This window comes from Corylus avellana, chromosome 1, assembly GCF_965113065.1.
Source record: "Corylus avellana chromosome 1, dhCorAvel1.hap1.2, whole genome shotgun sequence".
In the NCBI taxonomy this organism is placed as follows: Eukaryota; Viridiplantae; Streptophyta; class Magnoliopsida; order Fagales; family Betulaceae; genus Corylus; species Corylus avellana.
The window spans coordinates 36690781-36704116 of NC_142490.1; the positions used below are offsets into that span (position 1 = coordinate 36690781).

Sequence of the window (13336 nt, forward strand, 5' to 3'; positions counted from 1 at the left end):
CATGGTCATATCAAACATGTTTCATGCCAAACCATCACTATCTTGTACTCTTGTTGTTTTTTGATCTCCTTTCTTGTCTTTCCAAATTCCAATATAGTGTTTAATTAATTTACATTCATTGTAGGATTCATGCATGTCCATCCAATTCATGAATATATGCTTTTTGGTATAGTGAATGTTGCCTTTTTATTTATTTATTTTATGAATAACCTGAATTTTATAACAAACACAACAAGCCTACAAACAGTACTCCAGAAAAAAGACTGGAACACATAATTGCTGCACAACAATACAACAACTACACTGTATATTAATGCTGTTTTCTCTTAAAATAGAGACCATCTTCCTTCTCTTCATTTGTTCTTTTGTTTTTATTTATTTTTATTTTATTTTTAAAAAAAGACAAGTGGTTATAAATGGGTCACATAGATAAAAATACTAGGAGATGGATGAAGAAAATCATTAAATGAAAAAAAATAAATAAATAGATATTAGCGATTTTACGTAGTTCGATCTACGACCTACATTCACATGATAAAACCTTAATGCTACATTTGCTCTTATTTCACTTGATCATATTACAATTAATACAAATGATCCTATTTACAGAAGAATTGATGAGATAAACCTTATTACAAGCACTCTTATAAAAGGTATGTAACGTACAATATCATTTTAATATATATTTTTTTAATATAGAAAATATATTCTCCAAGAATTGACACTTGAAAATGATTTCTTCATAAAATATGGTATTTTTCTTTTGAGTACTTGCCTCTTCTATTCTCATCAAATTCTACTTGTAAAAAAATAGCTTTTAGCTTATGAGAGTATTTCCAATGGAGGAACCAAATTTTTATGCAAAATAACTCCTCAAAACTCACTTTAACCAATTTAGCTAATGAATTTGTAAATGCCTCTTACATCTAATTAGCTATATTTTTATCTATATCATTTAAATATTATTATTATTATTATTTTTTATAAGGATTGTATTTTTCCTAAATATCCTATTTTAGATAAAAGTACAATTTGAGGGGTTTTTTTTTCCTAAATATCCTAATCTAATAAAATATCAATTTTGCTTTTTTTTTTTTTTTTTTTTCTAATCCAATGTGGAGGTTTTTTATAAATTTGATTAGTCATTTTAAATAAAAGTACAATTTTGACTCTTCTATTGAGAATGCTCTGAATAGTCGGTAATCTGAAAAACAAAAGAGAGTATAATTATTACTATTCTCATCCAGGGTGGGTTGGGTCATGAACGTTTGTTTGTATGGTGACATTATGGCCTAATCAGATTGGCCCAATTCAAAGTTGGGCCTAAGTTTCATAGTCGGTGCTTAGTCCAACAAGAGTTTTCAACCTTAAAGCCGAGCCCTTACCATATCAATTCATTCATCTCTTATTTCTCGTCTAAAAAAGATTTGCCAAACATCCCCTTAAAACTCTTCTTAAAACCCACAACAAATTTCAAAAACTAGAACACAAAACATTTTAAAAAATAATAACGTATTATTATTTTTTTTAAGGGTGCAGATTGTCCATGTACAATTTTTTCAAGTACTAATTGCTGAATACTATGTACTAAAAATAAACAGTAACAAATAAAAGATTAGGGTGGCTTTGCCGCTGCCTAATGGAAGCAATCATTATTAACCGGTCACCATGAGAACCCCAAACACATTAGGGTGGTTTTGCCGCTGCCTAATGGAAGCAACCATTGTTAACCGGTCACCATGAGAACCCCAAACACATTTAGCATCCGCACGGGGTTGCCAAATGCCAAGCATATTTGGCAGCCGTGCGGTGGTTGCTAGATTACAACCACGGTGGATGGTGATGGCCATCATAGGCTAATGCCCCGTGGAGCAACACTTTTTTTTTTTTTAAAAAAAAAAAATTATAAATAAACTTATGTTGTAAAAGAATTGTTTTTTGAATTTTGGTTTTTCAAAATCACTCAAGATTTTACTAAATTATTATTATTATTATTTTTAATAACTCAGTAGACTTTCATTAATAAATTTCATGGACAGAGCAGTTGCTCTTCGAAAACAATATCACTGATAAAAGGAGGAATCTCCTCAATCCATAACGTATCTATGACTTGTTTAATAGCCACTTGAGCTAAAACATGGGTTGCTCTATTTGCTTCCTAACTAGCATGTTGTGTTTACCAATTGGGAAAAGATTCTAGAATCACTAAGACATCATCCACAAGCTGCCCATAATTACTCGCATCCTGGCCTCGCAAATGAATAGCATCAATGACTTGTTTGGCGTCTCCCTCAAGGATAATATTTTGGAGTCCTTGGTCCCGGAAACAACTCATCCCATAGAAGGCCGCCATCGCCTCAACTGCAGTTGGTTCGACCAGTTCTAATTTGGACATATTCTTTGCTGCTTTAACCTTTCCCTCCTAATCACGTTTGATAATGCCAAAACCCAATCTTCCTATCGCTGTATTGAGAGCAAAATCCATGTTTAGTTTCCACCTGCCCACATTAGGCTTCCCACTAAATCAAATTTTCGCACAAACCTTTCTTTTTTTTTTTTTTTTTTCAAACGTGGCTCTCCATCAAATCAATTCTCAAATTTTATCTTTTCCAAAACCAAAAACTAATCACTTCTTAAAATTTTAATAAAGGTTTGTTTGGGTTTACGATTTCAAAACTTGCGATTTAAAAATAACGATTTTAAAATGTGTAATTTATAAACGCAATTAAACTTTTAGTAAAATCGCAATTTAGTATCTAAAATCGTCCGTTCTTTTTTTTTTTATTTTTTTAAAATAAAAGGACATAAACTAGCTACCGGACATAAATATAACTTCTAAAATCACACTTTTGATCGGTAAACTCGCAATGCAAAATAGACTCTAAACCAAATCTATATAGTTTTGCTATGGCGGTTTGTTGTTTTTAGGAATTAGATCAAGTAGAAGATTTAAACATGTCCAATAAGAGATATGATACACTTTTAAAATTTTTTTTTCAAAAATTTGTTCCCGAATAATATATTACAATCTCATCAAATTTATTATCTCAAAATTAACTTTTTTTTAAAAAAAAATTTAGAAAGTATTATGAAAACACACGTGTCAACGTGTCGAGATCAGAAGCTAGAGATAATTTGGACCCGACAAAAGAGGGGCTTGACCTTGCGGTTATGGTTAGCATTTAAGTGAACCAGTGGACCCAGGAGGTCTCTAGGGGCGAGTATGGTAGATGCAGAACGCGAGTGCGGCTTTGATTTCTGAAGCCCTAAGCTTCAATCGAAAAGGCTAAAACTTGTTTACTCGCTCTCCCCAAAAACTGCCAGCACCATCTGATGTTCACTAAATTTACTCTTTAATCCTCATTCTAATCCTGTAATTCTCCGAATCCCTTCCATTTTTTTTTTTTTTTTTTTTTCCAATTCTTAGTCCTAATTATAGCTTTCCTTTTTTGCTAAGAAAATTTGTTCTACTCTTTTTCTCTCTGTTATTACTTACTGGCTCTGTTCTTCAGTGGTTGTGTATTTCTTTGTTACATTTATTTTTCGAAGTGTTTTTTTTTTTTTTTTTTTTTTTTTTTTGAATTTTTTTTATTGTTAATTAGTTCTGAGAAGTGGGAATCTCACATTTTTCTTTTCTGGGTATTCTTTGTTCTCTGCTAATTTCAAATCTCATATTGTTATTCTAGTTACACGTTGCTTTGTGTAAGTGTTCGTTTGAAAGTTTCCGTTTTTATTTGTTATATGTTCTCCGAGAAGTGGATTTTGGCGTTTTACTCTTCTGGGCATTCTTTGTTGTCGGCTAATTCTTGTAATGCACTTTAATATTCTATGCAGGATCTCTTGTTTGAAAGTTCCAGTCTTGAGGGTTATATGTATCTCTGGAGTGGGTTTTTGGCATTTCATTCTTCTGAGTGTTCTTTGTTCTATTCGAATTAGCACTTGTCATATTGGTATTGCATTTCTTGTAGTTTTAAAGGATTTTGCATGAAAACTTCGTAATTTTTTTACTGTGAACTGAATATGTGAAGTGGGTGTTAGGCATTTCATTCTTCCAGGTACTTTTTGTTTGCCGCCAATTTCATTCTTGTAGTTTTGGTATTGCACTGATGTACCTTCTTTTTTTTTTTTTTAATCTGAAACTTTGAATTTTGCTGTTATAGGAATATTCGAAGTGGTTTTTTTTTTTTTTTTTTTTTTTGCATTTCCTTCTTCTGGTTTTGCTTCTTCACCAGTTTTAACTTGTGATCTTCATTATTGCACCTAACATGATGTTCCAGTTGCTTGTTAAAGTAGAACTCAGGTTTTGCATGCCAGTTACATCAATCCATTATTTTTTTGCTTTTGGTTTTAAATCATTTCCAAGTGGCAGAGGCTATAGCACATAGCCAATTTTGAAACAACCAATTTTAAGTACTAAATGTCTTCTTTTCAGTAAGCTTGATTCTTGACGAGGATGTTAGGGATTATTATTATTTTTTCTAAATATTTTAAGTTCTTTGTTCCCTAATTGCAGTGTACTATTAGTACTATTGTACAGATGATAATAATTGAACGTAATTTTCATCTTCTTGTATTATGTTGATCTGGCTCATAATACTCTTGATGATTTCAGTTGTGATCTCATCGCCCATCTCAGTGATCATCATAGCTTAGTTTTTAGGTGGATCATATCATACAGCGATTCCGACTCTCTGGTGGAGTGAAACTTTTAGAACTAGGAGTTAGCAGTGGAAGTTGTGTGAAGATGAAAAACTTTTGCGGAAATTGACAAACCCATTCAGCTGGTGTAAGGAATTGCATATAATTTATAAATTACTCAAAATAATGAATATCTAAAATAGTTTGTTGATTAAATTTGATAAATGTGCAATTTTCGGCATGACAAATAGGTTAGATCTCCTTTCAGATTTCAGAAAATAGAAGCTTTGGAAGATTTTTGAGACTAGTACACTAACCACCCCTGCGTCTGTCTGTATGTCTTCAACAGGTTGCAGGGTTATATAGTTCATTACGTTCAAGTTATAAAGAGGATTGTAAGTGTGCTACATGTGATTCTTGTTTAAGATCTACTCTAAAAAATCTGGTTTGTTAACATCTCAAAGAACTTATTTGAACTAGTTCTCTCTGTTCACTTTAGGATTGATCTGATTTTTTTTTACTATAACTAAATAGTCTTGTGCTGATCAATTGATTATCTTGGAGAAATAGGTAGATATATACTAAATGCAGCACTTGTCAGAGCTGTCTCTTAAACAGGTGAATTTTCCTTTTGTCTCTCGGAAGGTGAGGTTTTTGGGTCTTTTTTTTGTGGAGGGGGGGGGGGGGGGGGGGGGTGGGTGGTGGGGTTTGGGAGGTGGTTGTCACATTCCCCAATCCTGTTGAAGGCCAAATTTGATCTCAAATATCCAATGCAAATCCCCGTGTCTCCACCAGTTAGCTAGCTGCCAAACAGTATCTTTGAAATATGTGTAATCTTCCATGGTAGATGGACATATCAGCATACAAAGTTCCTGTGTCGCACATTACATCATGTGAGATGTGGTAATGCGTCTAATCTGCTTGCTATGTTATTACCCAATAAATGTTCTAAGAAAGGAAGAAATTCTTGATTTGGTGTAAGACCCCTATCGTTCTAGATGTGCTTCTTTGTGCAATGATATCTGAATATGCATCAAATTGTTTATTTTGGACATATGTTGGGTTTAAACATTGCCCTAGGAAGTATAAGAAGAAACATTGGACACTACTAATTGATCTGTGTCCCTATGTGAGGTTTGAATTGTTGCTGACCCATAGAACGGTCAGGCGATCGTAGATTGGCTTGATCCCAAGAATATTCATGACATTCGCAATTTTCACTGGCCCACCACCTTTTATTGTTGATTCATTAAAGGGTCTCGTACCATTCTGTGTCCCATAATAGACTGCATGAAGCAAGGTGAGTTGATGTGGGCAAGTGTTGCAACCGAGGCATTTGGGGAGATTAAAAAGAGAATGACTTCAGCCCCAGTCATGCAACTCCTAAAGTTCACGTAAGTATTCGAGGTGGAGTGCATTGCATTGGGCATTGGTATAGGTGGAGTACTTAGTGAGGAGCATCACCTGGTAGCCTATTTTAGTGAAAAACTGAATGGGGCCAAACAAAAGAATTTAACCTATGACAATATGTGGTAGTGCAAGCCTTATGCCACTGGCACCATTATTTAGTACCATAGGAGTTTGTCCTCTACTTGGACCATGAGGCCTTATGTTAGCTCAATTCCCATAAGAAACTTAATTGTAGGCATGATCGTCCAGTCGAGTTCTTGCAAGCCTAGTCATTTGTGTTGAAGCATAAGTCAGAAATTGAGAAGGTGGCAGATGCATGTAGTGGTCGAGTCACTTTACTGTGCATGATGAGTTTCAATATTATGGGTTTGAAAGACTCAAAGAGGATTATGAGTTGTGTCCTGATTTTAGAGAGGTATGCATAGCCGTAGAAGATGGACAATGCCCTATGCGGATGACACCTCCAAGATGGATATTTATTCTAAGCCAACAAACTTTGCATCTTGCAGACGTCAGTTTGAGATTTCTTAATTTGAGAGATTCACACGGTAGGCCTCTTGGGACACTTTGTTCGTAATATGATTATAGAGGAAGTGGAGCACCAGTTTTATTGGCCAAGCCTGAAAGAGTTGTTGCTAAATTGATTGGTCATTTTCGCACATGCCAATTGGCCAAGCACATATAGCAGAACATTAGCCTTTACACTCCTCTCCCTGTGCCAAACTGCCCTTGGCAGGATGTATGGGTTTTGTGCATGGCTTTCTGTGTACTTTAAAGAAGCACGATTCCATCTTTGTGGTACTGGGCCAAGATGACCCACTTCATTCCATGTGCCAAGACCTCATACGCTTCTAAAGCTGCAAAGCTCTATTTTGACGAGATTGTCAAACTATAGTCTTGGGAGGACCATAGTATCTGATAATGACGTTGGATTCATGAGTTATTTCTGGAAAATCCTTTGGCACATGGTTGGGATAAAATTGAAGTTCTCCACTTCCTTCCATCCCTAGATAGATGGCCAAACTAAAGTGGTCAATCTAATCTAGGAGATCTTTTAAGATGCCTGGTGGGTGACCACAATAGGGAGCTGGGATTGATTCTCCCAACAACCCAATTTGCTTCAAAAAGTTCTGTCAGCTGGTCTATAGGCATGAGTCCTTTTGAAGTCGTCCATGGTTATAACCTCAGAAACCTTTAGACCTTCTCCGGATGTCTCCACATGGTAGGATTATTGAGTCAGCTGAAGCATTTGCACATGTTCAGGACTTGCATAATAAGATCAATAAGTAAATTCAAGCAAGTAATGCCCAATACAAACTTCAAGCTGATTTACATAGGCATCACATTGCACTTAACATAGGAGATTATGTCATGGTCCTGATTAGACCTGAACAGTTCCCACCTAGGTCCATTTGAAAATTGCAAGCTTGTAGTGCTGGGCCATTCAAAGTGTTGCAGAGGGTTGGACCCGATGTGTATGTCATTGACATCCCACCCGACTATGGTATTAGCTCCACATTTAATGTAAACGATCTAGTTGCCTTGCTTTAGTATGGTACTGCTGATGTATATTTGGATCATGATTGTAATGCTGTAAGTTCAAGGACTTTGATTAGGTTAACACATCTAGTGATTATTTGCTCTCACTCTGTCTCAGCAAAACTGGAATTAATTTAATATATGGCTGGGTTTTCTTTATATATATATTTTTAAAATGATTCTGAATGATTGTTGTTCATTTTTTATCCACATGTTTATTTGGTTAAAATGCTCTCTTTTTTTTTTTTTTTTTTTTTTTTGCTAGTAATAAGTTTCTACTTTTTTTAAATCTTTACATATTTTATTTTGTTTGATTTGAGTAATTCTAGGTGGCCTACTTATGTCCTACAAAGAATAATGTGGCTATGATCAAATGATGATTTTAATAGCCACATCATTCTTAGTAGGACACAAGTAGGCCACCTAGAATTACTCGTTTGATTTACATATGAAATATATTAATTCTGGAGCTTTTAGATGGCTCTGGATTATTCTTTAATTTACTTCTAACAGTTGCACATTTTCTTCTTCACTTCTCAGGTACATATGTGAATAGTTTGATTTCCGAAAGAAAATAGAAATAAACGTTCTTTATGGGGATAGATCTTGAGCAGCCTTCAGGAGAATACCATATGGAAGAAAATAGGTCCAATGTGAATGTTAATATGGAGGATGGTGGAGATGAAGGGCATGATAGAGATGGATCGAACATAGTTACTCCTAGTGTTACTGGAAATGATAAGGAAAACACAGGACCAAATGTAAATGGAAGAATATCAGATGGTAGAAACAAGGGGCATGCTGGAGAAGGAATAAACTTGAATTCTTGCAAAAGCTTGGAGCCTCATGATGGAATGGAATTTGAATCTAAGGAGGAAGCTTTTTCATTCTATAAAGAATATGCCAAGTCTGTGGGATTTGCTGCTGTAATAAAGGCTAGCCGTCGATCCAGAATATCCGGAAAATTTATTGATGCAAAATTTGCATGTACTAGATATGGAAGCAAGCGAGAACGAAAAACAGATGAAACCATGGAACCTGTTCCAAATATTGACAGTGCAACAAATGTTCCTGTAAAAAGAAGACGAGGTAGAATTAATCTATCTTGGACAAAAACAGATTGCAAGGCCTGCATGCATGTTAAGAAAAGGCAAGATGGTAGATGGATTATCTGTAGTTTCATAAAGGAGCATAACCATGAAATTTTTCCAGACCAAGCCTATTATTTTCGGGGTCATAGGAATTTAGATCTAGATGGTAGTAACGTTGATGCCTTGCATGCTATCCGGGCAAGAACAAAAAAGATGTATGTTACAATGTCTAGGCAATCTGGTGGCTACAAGAAAGTTGACAAGCAGAAAGGCGGCATCACAAATCAATTAGATGGCGGAAAGCACTTGGATTTAGAAGAAGGAGATGCTCAAGTTATGCTTGAGCAGTTCATGTATATGCAAGAAGAGAATCCTAACTTCTTTTATGCAATAGATCTAAATGAAGAGCAGCGTCTGAGAAATGTTTTCTGGGTCGACGCAAAAGGCAGGCTTGATTATGGCAGTTTTGGTGATGTAGTTTTTTTTGACACCACCCATATCAAGAGTGAATACAAATTGCCGTTTGCTCCCTTTATTGGTGTGAACCATCATTTTCAGTTCCTTTCGCTTGGGTGTGCATTATTGTCCGAAGAGACTAAATCAACATATGTTTGGTTGATGCGGGCTTGGCTTAGAGCAATGGGTGGACGGGCTCCTAGAGTGATATTGTCTGACCAAGACAAAGCCCTGAAAGAAGCTATTGCAGAGGTCTTTCCTGATTCTCGTCATTGTTTTTGTTTGTGGCATATACTGAGCAAAATTAATGAGAAGCTCAGTTATGTAATAAGGCAACATGAAAATTTTATGACTAAATTTGACAAATGCATTTTTAAGTCTTGGACAGATGAACAGTTTGAAAGGAGATGGTGGAAGATGGTTGATAAATTCAATTTAAGAAATGACATATGGTTTCAATCTTTGTATGAAGATCGTGGACGATGGATACCTACATATATGAAAGACATTTTTTTGGCAGGTATGTCTACAACCCAACGATCAGAAAGCATAAACTGTTTCTTTGACAAATACATGCAAAGGAAAACTACATTGAAGGAGTTCTTAGAGCAGTATAAAGCGATTATAAGGGAAAAGTGTGAAGAGGAAGCAAAAGCAGATTTTGAAAGTTGGCATAAGCAACCAGGTTTGAAATCTCCATCACCTTTTGGGAAACAATTGGCAACTTCGTACACACATGCGATATTCAGGAAATTCCAGAATGAGGTTTTGGGAGTAGTTGCTTGTCATCCAAGAAAAGAAAGTGAAGATGGAGCAACCAAAACTTTTAGGGTTCAAGATTTTGAAGAGAATCAAGATTTTATTGTGGTGTGGAATGAAACAACGTCAGATATATCTTGCTTGTGCCGTTTATTTGAATTCAGTGGTTTCCTTTGTAGGCATGTAATGATTGTTCTGCAAATGTCTGGTGTACACAGCATTCCATCTCAGTATGTATTGAAACGTTGGACAAAAGATGCAAAGAGTAGACAAACAACAAGGGAAGTTTCAGTTGTTGAGTGTAGGGTTCAACGCTACAATGATTTATGTCAACGGGCCTTTAAGTTGGGTGATGAAGCGTCTTTATCCTCAGAGACTTACAATATTGCGTTGAAGGCACTCGAAGAAGCTTTGAGAAAGTGTGAGTGTGTAAATAACTCAATTCAGAGTGTAATAGAACCAAGCTCACCATCAATTCGTGGTCCTCAAGGAGTTGAAGAAGTGAACCAAACTAGCAGCTCTAGCAAGACAAATAAAAAAAACAGTGCATCCAAAAAACGACAGGTTAGTTAAGTTTTTGGTGGTTATTAATTTAATCTTGAAACTTTATTATGAATTTTTGTAAATGTATTTTTTATTTGAGCAGGTTTTTTTTGTAATTTTAGGTACATTCAGAGCCAGAGGTCATATCAATTGGAACCCATGACAACTGGCAACCAGTGGTTCGTAATGTCATTGTTTAGACTAGCTCATTTTATCTAAAGAAATGCAGGTTCTGGTATTAAATTTTAAAGGAGCATCTTGATGTGGGTTCCATACTTGTTGTAGGGACACACGAATTTACGAGCACACGTGCTTGATATGTCGTATGAATCGCAAGAGAGCATGCAAGACATGGTATGATGTGGTTTAAATCTACCATTATGCATGCAACAGGAAGACATTCTTGTTTTCAACACTACTCATTTGACTATGACTGTCACTTAGCATTAGAGTTTTTTCATTTGTTTCCATATATTTATTATAGGAACAACTGAACTCAAGGGCTGCCTTTGATGGCTATTTTGGCACTCAACAAATCGTGCAGGGAATGGTAAGATCCTACTTTTATTTGTTATTGGTTTATTTATTTACCTTATTATTACCATAATAGTATGGAGTTCCATCAAGGAACCATAGATAAGTATTTCCAACAGCATAACTTTTATGTTTATCAATAACTTCTTTTACCCATCTTTTGCTTCTCATAGGGACAATTAAACTCAATAGTTCCAAGTCGCGATGAATATTACAGCAACCAACATAACATGCAAGGGCTGGTAATCGATATTTGACTAATTGATTTTTTGGATATTGTTTTGTTATGTCTATAAATGCAATACCTAAATTGGGCTCTTATTTTTTGTTGTAGGGACAACTGAACTCAATTGCACCTATCCATGATGGCCATTACCTCACTCAACAAAGGTTGCATGGGATGGTATGGCGTTCTATCATGTTAGTTGTAGTTTTGTTGGCTTTTGAGTATTAATGGTTTTCGATGTTCTACGAGGCTTTTGTTTAGGTTGGGTCAGTGGCATGTTGCGCCTTTCTTGTATACTGCGTGTGTACACAGGGGCGTCTAATGCTTTTTTTAATATAATTTGCGTTACTTATTAAAAAAAAAAAAAGTTATAGTTTTGTTGGCTGATATATTTTGATGACGTGGAACACCTTCAAGATAGAGCCACATCGTGACCCAACTGTTGCGGCAACTGTTGGGTAAACTACAGATACATGATCCCGCCCGCAAGAACCGTGTATCGGTTAAGTGAGGACTTGAACAACTAATCTCGTGATATTAACCAAATGAGTCGATTATTGGTGTTGACCCATGCGGGCTTTTGTTGGCTTGATATATATGTCAAGGAAGTCATCTAAAAATAAAAGAAAGAGGACAATTCACATTTCTCTGGGCCATTTGTGTTATGGATACCTTGATATACCCCAAAGATTTTGGGGATCCTTGGATTATTAGTATTGTTGATTATCAAAACCTTGCTACTATGTGTTTAATAAATAATGATACTCTGTTTCATGCAGGGGCAGTTGCATTTCAGACCACAAACTACACAGACTTGTTTTGATGTGCAGGATAGTTTGCAAGATATGGTACTTAACATCATCATTAGGATTTTTCTAGCTTTTTGCTTTCCATGGATTTACTTAAATTATTGTTGATTACCCTTCTTGTTCCAGGACCAGTCTCACATGGGACCCTCACAGCTGCATGGCATGGCATCGAAACATATCCATGCAAAACACCTCTCTCGTTAATAGCTTTCTGATAAAGGTTGGTGATAATAATTTGTGTTATTATTATCTGCTTTATTTTTTATTTTATTTTTTTTTTGTTGGTAACTTGTCAATGAGTTTTAATGATAATATTCTGTTACTTTCACAGGTGGAGATGAATTATCTCATTGTAGAGTACAAGCCAACGACAACGAACTTTTGTTTTTTGTTTTTTGTTTTTTTCCTGCATTGACATTGGTAATTATAATGCCAGATGGACAATTCTTAATTATTTTATCCGCTTAAATATATGTGAAAATACCATAATCTAGAAACACCGATCGATCTTCTCTCAATAGGACTTAAAAAAATCTTGTGAGAAGCTCTTGCTATTAAATTCTTTGTAAGTGCCTGTAGTTGGCCGGCTGCCTTACCTAAACCAATCATTATATGGGTCCCGGCAATTGCTCTTCTATCATAGTCTACTATATATTATGAAATTAAATATTCTAGCATTTATTGCTATTTTACCGTTCATTCTAGTTTTACTATATCTCATGGAATCTGTAGGTATATGTGGGATTTTAACAATTTTACTCTTATAATGTTAAAAATATATGCAAAATGAATGAATGAATTTGGATAGTTAATATGAGAGAAGATATATGAGTTTTACTTGTTCGAGTAGGTAGTCAGACAGTTTAAAATTTATTTAAGCAGGTGAATCTCATATATATTCTCTCATATTAACTGTTCAAATTATAGTGAATCCGAATCTAATTCAAACTGCTCAACTTCCCTAATTAGCTTCTGCACATTTTTTTTCTAATGACCTGTTAGTACGATGAATCCCATAATCAAAACAAACAATTAGAAAAAAACAAATTATGTAAAATATATTTTAAAAAAAACGTACAAAAAAAATGTAAAATATGAAAGCACACTTTGTTATAGTTTCTTAAATATGGAATCAAAGAATTATCCTTTTTTTTTTTTTGAAAGAAGAATTTGGAATGATGTATATGTCGGCTTCAATTAGATAACGATTACAACCTAAGATTAGGATTAACGGTCACCATCTCCCTAACTGGCCATCAACAACTCTTGTCTCCCATCAATGAGAAAAAAAAGTTCAACAACTATCTATCAACTTTTTGGTTCAACTCCTC

The 13336-nt window shown here is 35.0% G+C and overlaps 1 protein-coding gene across 3 annotated transcripts; it reads left to right on the forward strand.

Annotated features, from left to right (window-relative positions):
* Positions 1-3196: 3196 nt before the first annotated feature.
* On the forward strand, positions 3197-12684 carry LOC132171329 (protein FAR-RED IMPAIRED RESPONSE 1). Of its 3 annotated transcripts, XM_059582618.2 has the most exons (11): positions 4191-4786; positions 4988-5033; positions 8128-10457; positions 10559-10615; positions 10722-10790; positions 10921-10986; positions 11144-11212; positions 11305-11373; positions 11976-12044; positions 12132-12225; positions 12337-12684. In XM_059582618.2, exons 3-10 carry the CDS (start codon positions 8181-8183, stop codon positions 12207-12209), a joined length of 2754 nt encoding a protein of 917 aa, XP_059438601.2. In that variant the 5' UTR covers positions 4191-4786; positions 4988-5033; positions 8128-8180; the 3' UTR covers positions 12210-12225; positions 12337-12684. The 3 variants fall into 3 exon arrangements, with proteins under 3 accessions (XP_059438600.2, XP_059438601.2, XP_059438603.2); XM_059582617.2 differs by lacking the exons at positions 4191-4786; positions 4988-5033 and adding an exon at positions 3197-3373; XM_059582620.2 differs by lacking the exons at positions 4191-4786; positions 4988-5033 and adding an exon at positions 5394-5541.
* Positions 12685-13336: the final 652 nt, after the last annotated feature.

What these genes read in the sequence shown, in the direction of transcription:
- LOC132171329 (XM_059582617.2), top strand. Translation starts at nt 8,181, where the DNA reads ATGGGGATAGATCTTGAGCAGCCTTCAGGAGAATACCATATGGAAGAA. An exon ending in ATGACAACTGGCAACCAGTG is followed by an intron (nt 10,616 to 10,721) that starts GTTCGTAATGTC and finishes TACTTGTTGTAG; the next exon opens with GGACACACGAATTTACGAGC. An exon ending in AACAAATCGTGCAGGGAATG is followed by an intron (nt 10,987 to 11,143) that starts GTAAGATCCTAC and finishes TGCTTCTCATAG; the next exon opens with GGACAATTAAACTCAATAGT.